This window comes from Pan troglodytes, chromosome 3 (assembly GCF_028858775.2).
Source record: "Pan troglodytes isolate AG18354 chromosome 3, NHGRI_mPanTro3-v2.0_pri, whole genome shotgun sequence".
NCBI lineage: Eukaryota > Metazoa > Chordata > Mammalia > Primates > Hominidae > Pan > Pan troglodytes.
In genome coordinates, this window is record NC_072401.2 from 101,023,038 (window position 1) to 101,037,536 (window position 14,499).

At 35.0% G+C, this 14,499-nt stretch overlaps 1 protein-coding gene across 3 annotated transcripts in view; it reads left to right on the top strand.

Annotated features, from left to right (window-relative positions):
• Positions 1 to 14,499, top strand: part of MTTP (microsomal triglyceride transfer protein) — a 59,378-nt gene that overhangs the window by 1,252 nt on the left and 43,627 nt on the right. The window contains exons 2-3 of one of the 3 annotated variants that reach the window (XM_054683218.2): positions 5,389 to 5,554; positions 9,494 to 9,655. The exons of 1 other annotated variant lie outside the window; for it this stretch is intronic. In XM_054683218.2, the coding sequence (XP_054539193.1) occupies positions 9,595 to 9,655 (61 nt within the window). In that variant the 5' untranslated portion in view covers positions 5,389 to 5,554; positions 9,494 to 9,594. The remainder of the gene's footprint in view (positions 1 to 5,388; positions 5,555 to 9,493; positions 9,656 to 14,499) is intronic. One more of the 3 variants, XM_063809705.1, reaches the window with a different exon arrangement.

Sequence of the window (14,499 nt, forward strand, 5' to 3'; positions counted from 1 at the left end):
AAAAACTTCATATTCTAATAATGAAGTCAATAAATTTTCTTTTGACATAGACATTTAACTTTGTAGTCATTTGGTGCAAAATTTAAAATGATTCTATTATTAATCCAAAGTAAGCACCAAAAGAGCACCAGCAAAAGTCAATTTAACAAAAAATTGAAACATATAGAAAGTTTAAGACGGTGAAATCATGTGAAACAATAATTTCATTGATTTGTAAAATTATGTATTTATTTATTTGACACATGTATCGAGTTCTATGCGTTTTGTCTTAGTATTGGTGATACAGAAATGACGAAATCATGCTCTCTGTGCTTAAGGAATCCTTAATCTAATAGGGGAGCCAGCAGTAAATAAATACCATACAACATGTACTTGAGATGCTTGTACTTTGAAAGAAGCAACTAAATGCTCCTTGAGGCAGAGGACATAGTTTTGGAGATTAAATAATTTTGTTTCATCTTGGAAAGTAAGTAGGAGTTGTACAGGTGTCAGAAAAGTGAAGAAGTTTAAGATATTGGGAACAGTGAAAGCAAAGACCTAAGCGTGTCATAGTTTTGCACATGACTGAAAAGCTGTGGATAGAATGAGGAAGAAGGAGGAGATAATAACCCTAAGGGCTTCTCTAACTTGGACAACTGTAGGAATGCAGTAACATTAACCGGGTCATTTAGGGAATACTGGAAGAAAAATAGGTTTTGAGGCCGGGCGTGGTGGCTCACGCCTGTAATCCCAGCACTTTGGGAGGCCTAGGCGGGCGGATCACGAGGTCAGGAGATCAAGACCATCCTGGCTAAAACGGTGAAACCCCGTCTCTGCTGAAAATACAAAAACTTAGCCGGGCGTGGTGGCAGGCGCCTGTAGTCCCAGCTACTCCGGAGGCTGAGGCAGGAGAATGGCGTGAACCCGGGAGGCGGAGCTTGCGGTGAGGCGAGATCCTGCCACTGCACTCCAGCCTGGGTGACAGAGTGATACTCCGTCTCAGAAAAAAGAAAAGAAAAAGAAAAGAAAAGAAAAATAGGTTTTGAAAAAATAGTTTTGTTTTAAAATATGTGCATTCTGGGGAGTCTGCAGGACATCTGAGTAGAAACAGATTTTAAAAAGAATGAGCACATACTTGTAGTTTAAGCTAATATAAGAGGTTGGACTCAAAGAGATACTACTCCATGGGTTACAAATGCATAGTATCTATGGGGACTGGAAGGTAGCAAATGAGAGAAGCGTCTAGAAGGAAAGTATCACAAACCTGAGAGTGCAATTCCTCTTTAATCAGGGTACAAGTTCCAGGAGAGAATATGGGCCTAATGGCACCAGATCTCATTTTTTTAAGAACAGCCATAAATATGAAATCTGGTTTTAAAGTGTTGGCAGCTATTTTGTTTGTTTTAAAATACTGAGCAGACTAAATAAAATATGTCTGTGGGCTATATTCAGACAGTTGGCAACCAGTTTGTTAAATTGGGCCCTAGTTGGTAGAATAAGAAGGAGGCTACAGACAGAACTAGAACTTTAGGACATAAAAATACAGTAATAACTATGATTATGAACCCCTCCGTAAGTTTGATTTCAAAACATTGGGCAATCATTACAAATTCCATTATTTTAAGCTTAATTCTAAGTCTTAGGATACTCTTCAGCAAGTTGGGAGTGAGGAGATGTGGAAATAGAGTAACACTTGTGAGTACTTTAATTTCAGGCTAGGAAAGCCAAAAAGAAACCCATTTTTAAACATGACTTGAAAGGTAGCTACAAGGAAGAATCGACCACTCATCTATAATCATTTCAACCTGCATTTCGACTGACTCCAAAAATACAGAAAAAAACCTTTAAAATGTATTTGTACATTTACATACTTATACATACATATTACTCGTATCCTCCCACGTAATATATGAATATTGAAGACTCTGGGAAGGTGATTAGACAGGCGGTGTAGTCTGTGAACTTCCTGAATCTCCTGATAAAAACAGGTAAAGCATCTAGGATAGACAATAACAAAATCCCAGAAGATAGCTATAACATAACTAGGTGAAAAGGAATCCCTAAAACCTCAAAATATGAACAGGAAGGAGCAAACCCAACTTAATATCAGCAACTGTGTAGGAGGGAATAGTGGGAAGACAACAGGTCATCTGAAGACCCTCAGAATGGGAAGGCCCCAAAACTGCCAACAAATAATCACTAAAAAACAGAGGAAACCAATGTGAGGTCGGCGTCAAAACTGGCAGGTTGTTCAGCAGACTCTAAGCTCAGCTAAGTGTGAAGGAATGAGCAGGAGGGTCTGAAGCTGCTGGAGGGATGTGAGGCCTGTAAATTCTCGAAACCAACAAACTGGAGCTCCGTTCTTGAACATAGCCCAACACTAGGGAGAAACTGCTGAAAGTAGAATCCAAATTGAACAGAACAGAGACAATAGGGGCCAACAAAAAAGCAGATGCAGATAAAAGTGGGAGAGTAGAGAGGAGACAGATCTCAGAAAATATGAAGACACGTGTGTCATTTTATGAAATATTAGAAAAGGAACCTCTAGAGCCATGAAACTGGAAAAGATATTCTACCCAATCCTCCCTCTTAAAAATACAGAATAACTTAATTAGCCTAAAAATATACCACAGAAAAGGATCATGGTTGAATTTCATTTAAAGTTGCTATAATAGAAAAGAGAATATGAAGCAAAAAAAAAGTGGATGAAAACTATAATGCAATATTTCAAAACAGCAAGTTTTAAATAATAGAAAATATTAAAGAACCACATAAAAATGAAAATGATTCAAAAATGAATATTTGAAGATGAATAAAAGAACTCAGACAATAATAAGAAATATAGAAAGCACACACATATATTCACCATTGTACTGGAAGTTCTAACCAGTGCAATAAGATTTAAAAAGAAAATAAAAGGAAGGAAGAAATAAAACCATTTGTAGATGACTGAATGTCTGTCTAGAAAATCCCCAAAAACATACCAAAAAAAGACACTCACTAAACTAATAAGCAATTATAGTAAGGTCACATGATATAAGGTTAACATGCAAAAGTCAATTGCCTTCCTATATAGCAGCAGTGCAGAACTGGAACTTGAAATTAAAAAGAAACAACCCCTCCAAAATGAAATAGGTATAAATCTAAAAAATTTGAGCAGAATCTACATGAAGAAGTTGCAAAACTCTGATGAAAGAAGTCAAAGAAGATCTAAATAAATGGAGAGATATGTGTTCATAGATTGAGAGACTCGATGCTGTAAAAATGAGCACACCTAGAGTCCAGATCTTGGTTTCTAGTACAGTTCTTCAATAAAGGAAACCAGAGATTCTTGGAGAAATGGCTGATTCTAAGATTGGAGTAAAAATGCACAAGATGAGCTGGGAGCATCTTGCAGTGCCAGATAATAAGGAGATGCTAAAAACCAAAACTAAAACCAGAACCCAAACAAAACACATTTATGGGGTATGTCAAAGGAACACGGGGCCAGCTGAAGGAACTCCCAGTGGCTAAAGATAGAACAATTGTTGCAACAAAGAAGGATTCAACCTTAACCCAAAGTATAAATTAAATATCCACAAGTCCTTATTGATATAGTGATTAAATAAATCAATGGGAAATTAAAGACAAATTTCCCATGTGGAGGAATTCAAATAATTTACGTAGCTACTCCACCCTCAAGGAGGAGGAACATAACTCCTCACTCCATAAATGTGGGATGTACATAGCATTTCCTTCCAAAGAGTGCACTATGAAAAAAAGGGTGAAGAAAAACAATTAACTTTACAATGGAGAAATCTGACAACACTGCTGAGCCAGGTGATCAAAGTCAATGTAAATAGAGATAAATCATGTTGATATTATGTACTTCTGATGTAATGTGGTATCAAGAAAATAGCACTTTACCTCTGTGGTATTCCTCCTCCAAACTTAACAACCTCAGTCAAATCATGAGAAAAATACCACAAAAATTCACTAGAGGAGTATCTTGCGAAGTATCTGACCATTTCTCCTCAGAGCTATTACAGCCAAGAGGAGCCTAAAGATACTTGAGAACTAAATGTAATGTACCCTGGATGGGAGATTGGAAAAGAAAAAAAGAATTAGGTAAAAACAAAAGTAACCTAAATAAAGTATGAATTTTAGTTAATAATATATTAATATTGGTTTATTAATAATAACAAATCAACTACACTAAGTTATTAACAGAAGTAACTGTGCAGGCTATATGAGAAATCTTTATTATTTTAGCAATTTTTCTGTAAATCTAAAACTGTTATAAACAATAAACCTATTTTAAAGTAACATATACATTATACAATGTGAGAAAATATAATGGCAAAAAAAGAAAATGCAAGCACAAACTATATTCCGTCTCTCAGGGATAATAATTATTAAGGTGTTCAGTGAATATTGTTCTAATCCTTTTTCTGTGCTCATATGTATGTATATTGTTTAAACAAGAAATCTCAAACCATATCTACATCTGCTGTTTAGCAGACTGCTTCCTTTACTTACTAAGATATGGTAAATATACTATATTTACAAGTTTACATATTTTACATATACCAAACTATACAAAATACACACTTATATAGTATTATTTTAAAATGGCTTCATGGAATTCTGTTGAATTGATACGCCATAATTTTTTGAACTATTTTTGTCATTAACCAAACATGGTATCCAAATTTTCACTATACCACAAAGTTCCTTGTGACACCATTTTTAATGGTTTTTTTTGTGCACTTTATGCCTAACTCCACAAGACACTATTATTAGAGCCAGTGTGTTTCTCCACCATACTTTCTTTGCTCTTCATCCCTTCTTGCATCTCAGATTTTATCTGGGGTCAATTTTTTTATAATTGAAGCAGATTTTTAAAGATGTCATTTGGAGGAGTCCTTTACTGGTAAATTTTCAGTTTTAATTTTTCTGGAAAATCTCTATTTCAAGTTTATACTTAAAAGACATCTTTACAGAATATATATAGAATACTTAATTCACAAGTATTTTCTCTCAGCACATTGAAGACAACATTCTAATGTCTCCTAATTTTCATTGATACTGTTAATAATTTAGTAGTTGTCTGCTTCTCTTTCTTCTTGAAAATAATCTGTCCTCTCTATCTAGTTCCTTTAAATATCTTCTCTCTCTCTCTGATATTCTGCAGTTTAATTATGATGTATCTACTTGTGTGTATGTGTGTTTTAAAAATTATCCTGCTTAAGACTTATTGAGCCTTGTGAATCTGTGGATTGGTATCTGTGATAGGCAGACAATGGCTCCCCAAAGATGTTAAATGTCTTAATCTCCAGAACCTGTGATATTCTAAGTTAAGGTTGTAGATGAAATTAAAGTTACCAATCCACAGACCTCAGGGTAAAAAGATTATCCTGGATTATTTAGGCAGGCCCAGTATAATCACAAGGATTCATAAAACGGAAGAGGGAGACAGAAGAGATGGTCAGAGTGATATGAAGTAAAAAGGATTCAGCTTACTCTTGCTGGATTTGTAAATGCAGGAAGGGACCACGAGTCAAGGAATGCAGGTAGCTTCTAGAAGCTAGAAAAGGTAAGGAAACAAATTCTCCCCTAAAGCCTCTAGAAAGGGATACACCTGCCAATACTTTCATTTTATCCCTGTGAGACCAGTGTTAGACTTCTGACCTCCAAGAGTATAAGACAATAAATCTGCTGTTTTAAGCCACTAAGTTTTGTGGTAATTTGTTATGGTAGCTATGGAGAACTGATACAGTGCCTTTCAATAGTTCTTGGAAATTCTTCAAATATATTCCCCAAATATTGCCTTTGCACCACTCACTCTATCCTCTATATCTCTTGACCTCTCTTTAACATTTTTTATTTTCTTATTTTGGTAATTATTTAAAACAATTGGCTTCTTGTTCCACTTCAAATAAATTCATATTTTTATATCTACATATTAAGAATTAGTTCATAAATGTAATTGTTGTATCATATATACTTTAAAAGGAAAATTGCATTTATACTTGGATATTATTATATTTTAGGTTTTGAAATTTCTTTTTTTAAATGTCCGATAAATTTATTCTGATCAAAATTAAAATCTTATTGTATTTACAGTAGTCTACTAAAAGAGTTTCCATCAATTCTCTCCTTTAAATGCTAGCAATTCAGTTTTGTGTGGTCAAAGATAATTTAGAATCCTTTTATGGTAACTGACATGATACAAAGGATTTTTTTGGTTGTTGTCAAATTTGTATGTGCATATATATGTATAGGGGGTAGAAAATTTGGTTAGTGACTCTATTTTGGAAAAATGAATGTTCTTTTTGGAGTCTTAGATTCCCAGTGTTTCAAACCAAGTTTGCTTTTGATAAGGAATTCAATGAATCTTTATTTTCTTGTAGAGAATTTTTAAACAATACCTTTCAAACTATTGTATGTATTCCTATATAATTTTGCCTTGGAATAAAAAAAGTCATCACATTAAGAATATTTTTAACTTAAGAAATTTTTTCAAGATTCTTTCAAAATGCTAACTCCCTCATTGATTTGAAAATACTTTTAGAGTTTAAACTATTATGACCATGTAGGGATAACTTAAAGTGTCCTTCTAAATTTTTTTTTCATTAATGTCATGCTTCTTTCTAAGAACAAAGTGTTTCAATGTTATAAACAGACTGTTTTTTCACATAGCTTTCATACATCCTGACTTTCTATATCTAGTAGGGTAATACATTTCCTTCCAACCTTTAGTGGGGTGAAGTTCATTTGTCTTCTAATCTAAGAAAATACGTTAACTCCTGACAACCTCTGACACTCAACAGAAACACAACTGTACTTTGGAATTAATCATCCATTTTTATTTCATAGTCTCCTTATTTATCAATGCAAATGGAAGTATGGCAAATATTTCACAGTGTCATGTACTACCTAAGGAATTTCATTGCAATAGCATTGTTTTGAAATGTATCATTTGATTTTGATCTAACTATCATAGATCAGTTTTACCCCTGTATGTTCAGCCTGAATGTCTAACCACAATTTCACAAAAATCAAGGGCTCTGTTAGTTTTCATACAAAATTGTGATGACTTATTATGAAGACAGTCCCAATTAACAATTGCATGTCATCTGTAAGAAATCAATTTTTTTCTCACTCCCCACCTGTAATGTTTTTTAAGCAAAGAAGAATACTTGGGTCTAGGTTTCAAGGTTTATTTTTCTGTAGTCCTAATATCACTTCAGTAAATTAATCTGAGACTCATTTTTCTAATATGTCAAATGACTGTTGTAAGGATTATTATAAAAACGTAAGGTGATTAACAAAGTATGTAATTGTTCCATAGATGGCAGCTCTTGTTTTTTTACTGTGCTTTGCTTCTGCCCTGCTTCACATGTTATGTAAAATAGCTGGTGAGTTTTAGGAGGTAGTGCTCACATGCTTGCACAGTGTTTGCTGTGCACGATCAACAGTAACAGAAGAGCATACTTCTTCGATACACAGAGTTTACTGAATTTGGAAAGGCTTTGGCATTCTTATGTCATCTGTAATGAAACAATCTCCAGAAGTCTTTTCTAAAATGTCCTTGTAAAAAGAAAAAAGTTATGTTTATATTTTATAAAATGATGATGTTATTTATAACCAGCAGAAGCAGCCTTATTTGAACATCTTATGTTGAAATCGCTACTTAATACAGTGACTCATAGGAGCTTTCTAGTGGAAATCAAATGCTCAAATGAAATAGAATTTAGTTTGTTAGGCAATAGTGATATGTCTTTTATTGGTTGGACTCTGGAAAACACTTGACAACGAATGGTACTTTACCCGAAGGGCACGTATCATGCACCACATAGCCTAACCACAAACATTAAAGGTCTTGTAACTGTGAGCCTCAAATGAAAATACATAAGGACAGCTCTCATACAATCAAATACAATACAAACTAGCTTTTAATTTAAATAAATATGTAAGTAAAGTTCAAGTGACTATAATGATTTTATATCCCTATGTATGTATCACAGAAATTGTGGCAAACTGTAGAAATCTATTCAAATGGAAAGTAACAAAGCACTTTCACATTGCCTTGTATTCAAAATCCCTACTCTTCATTAAAACTTACATTTCTTTAACAAAGCTACTTTTCTGTTTAACTCCCGAAAGTATTTATAACTTAAGGGGGTTTCTCCAACCAAACAATTTATTTTTGCTAGGTACTATAGCTATATTTTTTATACAAAATTTGTGACAGCAAATGAAATTCTAATCCCAATAGAAGAACAAACAATTTTCATGTTTCGATCTTCATATATATAATTCAAGAGGAAATATGCTTAACTTTGTAGATTTTTACATTTTAAATTGCATTGTGTCTGTACCAAGTCTACTATCTTTTACCTAGATTGTCTGGAAGATTTAAGCTCAAGGTTACGGTTTGAGAAAAGGGTTTTGAGAGTGACCAGGATAGATTTAAGAATTCATTTTATACTAAAATATGGCCATAAATATTTTTAAATACATTCAAATAGCCCTTTGCTAGCACATTTTTCCCCTTCTTTGCCAAAACGTTCCCACAGGCGGCCTAAGTCACCTCATTTTATAGGTTTAGTAGGTTTAGCAGGCTTTATGTGCTCTAGTAGGGTTAGTAGGTTTTGTTCATATCAGGTCTCTCTCATGGGAGTTTCCAGGGACAAGGATTGCTTCAGTTAGTATGGCCTTAGCCATACTAGGGTATTTGCTTTAATTCTACAGAAGTTTTCTAATTAATATTCTGTAGCAAAAGAACTAAGATCTGGAATTCCCCCTCTTAATCTCTTCCTAGAAATGAGATTCAGAAAGGACAGGACTGCATCCAGCCTGTTTGGGAACTCAGACAAATGTGTGTTGTCACAGACACAAATAGAGGTCTACTATGAAATAATTGGCTTGCTAGTGTGCTAATGACAGACAATGCTGATTTGCTCCAACCTCATACAGTTTCACACATAAGGACAATCATCTATGTTTCATGAAAATTCTATCTACTTTAACATTATTTTGAAGTGATTGGTAGTGGTATGACTTAACAGTTTAAATTTAAATCCTAAAATTCAGTGTGAATTTTTTATAATAGCATAAAAATTCAAAGATGTCCATACAAGAAATATTAAAATTTGGTTAGGTTTAGCAGAGTTTGAGAATCCTTACTACCCTCCCACATAGTATTGTAATGTGAATATAGGCAGTTACTATTACAGGCATAATGATGATTATGTATTAAGCAGAAAGAAGTATCACCACCAGTTTTTTTCTTTGAATGCCCCTCAGTACTTCTGCATTTATAGGATGGTAGACTGGTTTGGTTTAGCTCTCAAAAGTGAAAACATTTAAAGTTTCCTCATTGGGTGAAAAAAAATTAAAAAGAGTGAGAGACTGAAAACTGCAGCCCACCTACGTTTAATCATTAATAGTGAGCCCTTCAGTGAACTTAGGTCCTGATTTTGGAGTTTGGAGTCTGACCTTTCCCCAAAGATAAACATGATTGTTGCAGGTTCTGAAGAGGGTCACTCCCTCACTGGCTGCCATTGAAAGAGTCCACTTCTCAGTGACTCCTAGCTGGGCACTGGATGCAGTTGAGGATTGCTGGTCAATATGATTCTTCTTGCTGTGCTTTTTCTCTGCTTCATTTCCTCATATTCAGCTTCTGTTAAAGGTAAGTTTGTGTTGCCTTTTGCTAAACTTTAATTTCCATCTTTGGAGTTGGAGGCAGATACGTGTGTGTGTGTGTTTGTGTGAGTGAATAGTGAAAGAGTTTCTGACTAAACTATCTTCAAAACCATGTAACTTTGGAATGTTTGTGAAAGCATGGCTGAGTTGAAATGAAAACCAAATTCAAATCCCTACGAACATTAAGAAAACAGATATTTCTTTTAGTTTCAGTTCCTCAGACCAGTGTGTTCTTGCTTCAATTTCTCATTCATGGTCTGTTTTTAAAAGAAGGAAAAAAGATACCCACTATTGTTACCTGCTGCTGTTGGTCACATTGAATGCAGCTCCTTCATTTGAATTGTAAATGAGGATTTTTTAAAAAAACCGAGTTCTTAAATTTTCTTTTAGTTGCTTAGCAATGTGACCTCAAGAAGAATTAGACCCAATGAAAAAGGCATTTGATTTGCCAAAGAATTATGAATGAAATGGCACAACATATATTTAATTCCGTTACAATTAAAAAATGATAGAATTCATAGTGAATTAAAGAAAATTAAATTTCCTGATACAGATTTAAGAAATAAGACATTATCTTTGGAAAAACAATGTTGCTACTTACAGTTTCTATTTTAAGATGAAATTAATTTTAAAAATACATATGAATTAATACCATTGAAAAGGCAAGCGAAAAAACATTTTATGAGGAATGGTTTCATAAAACTGTTGTGAAGTGTATTAATATAGAATCATGTTTCAGATCAGCTAGATTATAAACATCGGTTTTCCAAATGCTGCATTGTGTAAAATGATCACTTTTTAGTTTCTTAGGAAGACACACTGTTAAAAACCAATTGATATAACAACATAGCATTATAGGGACCAATTTTAAAACCATGTACTCTAAGTAATTGATAGAAAACAATTCACTTATAAACTTCTAAAACCTGTTAGGGATAAATGTGGCTTTTGATATTAAAGTAAAGTTTGCCTCAGGATTTTTTGTGTAGAAAATTTCCACACGAGGAAAAAAACCTAATCTTCATTATTGGAGCAATAGAGGGCTAAATTTAAACCAATTCACCTCAGCAAATCACACTGTAGGTTCTTGAACTAAAGAAAATATTTTCACCAATTTCTAAATATTTACTATTTAAACATACAGTTCTTACTTGGACAAAAGAAATTTTTTAATGAGAAGAAGATTTATAAATTATATCTGACTGAGAGTGTTATATAGAGGACTTACTATTTCATCTGCCAAATAAACTGTTGAGTAGTCAAAATATGTGTGATTTAAATACCATAGTATCAAACCTAATACCATAAGTATTTTGAGAAAAATAATTGAGACATGGTACTTATCATGAGCTTCTCCTGTTTTCCCATTTTATAAACTAGAACATTGGATGACCTCATGTTTTCAAATATACTTATAAAAAATTTAAATATACACATACACTAGACAATGGCATAATTGGGAAACGGCATAAATGAGAAAATGTGGTTTAGAATATTATAGGTAGCTACAGTTTATTGTAAACAAGCTTAGTAGTAAATCTAGATTTTTAAAGCTTGAAATATACATAATTTAGGGGCCACTTTTGAGAAAAGATTACAAAAATATCTTACTATTGCAAAGGTTACTGAAAAAGATATGGCATGTGGATACATTGCTAGGGTCCACTTCTGGAGTCTTTGGAAGGATCCTGAGCAAGAGAGCTTAAGCTTCATCAGCATCGTGGTACGTTGCTTATGCTGATATCATAAATTAAAAGTGTACAACTTGAGAGCTTCTTTACCTAGATGGAATAACTTTTTGCATTATGGTACCATGATTTAATTATATATTCTTTGCCCTTGTAACAACTGACATTAATTAGCAAATAACTTGTGAAGAGTTTACCTTAAAATCAGTCCATTTAAAATTTGGGGATCCCATGCCTCATTGCCTCAAAACTCATCTCTAAATTACCAATGCAACTGTTTGGTAAATCCTCAGATCTGGGTGGATGTTGAAGGGCAGGTTAGAATCTAAAGAAAATTGAGGCTGGGTGTGGTGGCTCATGCCTGTAATCCCAGCACTTTGGGAGGCCAAGGTGGGTAGATCACTTGAGGTTGGGAGTTCGAGACCAGTCTGACCAACGTGGAGAAACCCCATCTCTACTAAAAACACAAAATTAGCCAGGCATGGTAGCGCATGCCTGTAATCCCAGCTACTCAGGAGGCTGAGGCAGGAGAATCGCGTGAAACTGGGAGGTGGAGGTTGCAGTGAGCTGAGATCACACCATTGCACTCCAGCCTGGGCAATAAGAGCGAAACTCTGTTTCAAAAAAAAAAAAAAAAGAAAAGAAAAGAAAGAAAGAAAGGAAGGAAGAAAAGAAAAAGGAAAATTGAATGGCAGATTGGAATCTGAAGAGGGTATTAGGATTAGGATAAAAGAGCACATCTATATGATTTGCTGTGTGAACTTTCTAAAGACTCAAGTTTTCCCTACTTTTTCTTAATTATACTTTGTCATGGTTGGACTATTTTCAGCGTCTTCTCTGTGTTTTCCTTATATAGTATTTTTACCTTCTATTTAATTTTGTCACCTTTAAACCTGTACACTTCCTTCATTTCCAGTCTTTCTCTCAATCCCTCACCCCACCCTTACTTTTTAGTCAATTTTTATTAATCATCTTCCAGTTCTTTTTTCTTCTTACCCTTCATCCTCTTTTTTAACTTCTGACCCTTTAGTTTTCTGTTGGGTTCATAAATGCCATTACCTATCACCCTTATCATCACTGCATGTCTCTTCAAACCTCACCAATAACTCAGCTCTGCTTTGTCTTCTTGACTAAGCCAGTTATCAGTGATTGTACTCATATAAATCTGACAAAGGAGTATTTAAAAAATATTTCTTGAAGATTCAAAACTAACAGTTTTGTTGCTTTTAAGTCACTTAAAAATTCTAAATGCACTTGAAGGGCAAATGAAAGAGATTCTGACTTTTTTGGCTAATATTACTTTCTGTTTTGGTTTTATCTAACAACAGTTATCAAAAAATATTACTATACATACTCTGAAGAGCACTATCCTACAAAAGGAATTAAGTCAACAATATAAATGGGACATGCCCCAATGCCCAGTGTTGCCAGATCTCTGCAAAGCATAAACAGAGAAATACTTATCAAAAAGGAAAGTATAAGAGGATGACACTCTAGCACAGTCCACCTTATTTGAACCGTTTTAGGCTTTATCTCCTGTTGAAAGAGGTAGGAAACAGTTTGGAGGAATAAAGGGCCCATTCTTTTCTGTGCTTTAACATTTCCTACTCATAGTCAAAAATTGATTTATTATATGGCCAGTAAAGTAGAGGTAAGAAAAGAAGTGAATAACATAATAGTTTGGAAAGCTTTGGAATTTAAGAAAGGTTACCTTCCTACAAATGTTTCGTAGTTATTTTAACCAGAGGACACCTTAATATAGTCCACAGAACTTGGATTTTGGTCAATTTAACCATCAAATCTGCATTATATTTGCTATGTTGGGTTGAACTTGGAGTCAGCTTCTATCTGCTCTCACACAATGCTTACTTTTCAGAATTGCTCTGAGGATTAGATAAGACAACATGTATTTCCTTTATGCCCTATGTGGAATTTGATAGGTGTCATAAAAAGAAGGCCTCCTGACCGAAATATTTTTCCTGACCAGAAAGCCAGTATTTGAACCCGCTATAGAGTCCCCAATTACAATGCAGAAGACATAGAGATAAGAGGGAATCCCAGTCTTCATCCCCTTCAAGGTTTTTCCTGACTCTCTTTGCCTTCTGTGTCTCACACCTCAGTTTCTGCCTGACTTGGTGCTTGGACACAGCTTGGTTTTGTGTATACACATTTAGATCCTTTCATACTTCCTTCTCCGGGCTCTTCTTGATTCCTATGAAAATGCTTGTCCCTTTTCTTTGAAGGTTCGACAGATTATGTGACTTCACTACCCAAAATTCTATGGCAGCGTCCCATCTCACTCAAACTCCCCAAATCTTCCTGCCACCCATAGGTACCTCCTTTACCTTGTCTCCTTCACTGTGTCTTTTACTTATTCATTTCCAGCCTCTTTGGTCTCCCTGCTCTTCCTCCATTACACCTGCAGGAGCCCTCCTCGGGGCCTTTGCACTTGCTGTTTCCTCTGTGAGGGGAAGGGGTAGAAAGGGTAGGAGTTGGGGGAGGGGGATGCCCTTCCCACAGATATCCGTGTGGCTCACCGAAAACCTTTGTCCAAAATGTCACCTTTCCACAGAGGTTTTTCTCTCAGCATCTCCATTCCCTTTCCTGCTTCAGTTTTCTTTATGAGCACTTCTATCATGCTATATAACTTGCTTATGTACTCATTTTTTTATTGCCCTTCTCCATCGCATTTAAATGTACCTTCCAATTTACATTTACAAAGGGTAGAAAATTTACAAAGGGTATTAAATTTACAAAAGGTAGAAACTTTGTCTGCTGGTCGGGTGTGGTGGCTCACACCTGTAATCCCAGCACTTTGGGAGGGTGAGGTGGGTGGATTGCTTGAGCTCAGGAGTTCAGGACCAGCCTGGCCAACAAGGCAAAACCCTATCTCTACAAAAATATAAAAATTAACTGGGCTTAGTGGCGTGAGTGTGTGGTCCCAACTACTCAGAAGGCTGAGGTGGGAGGATCACTTGAGATGAAGGTTGCAGTGAGCCGAGATCGCACGACTGCACTCCAGCCTGGGTGACAGAGTGAGACCCTGTCTCAAAAAAAAAAAAAAAAAAAAAAAAGTAAAGAAAGAAGAAGAAACTTTCTCTGCCTTTCTCTGCTTGTTAACTGGTGTGGTCCCAGAGCCTTA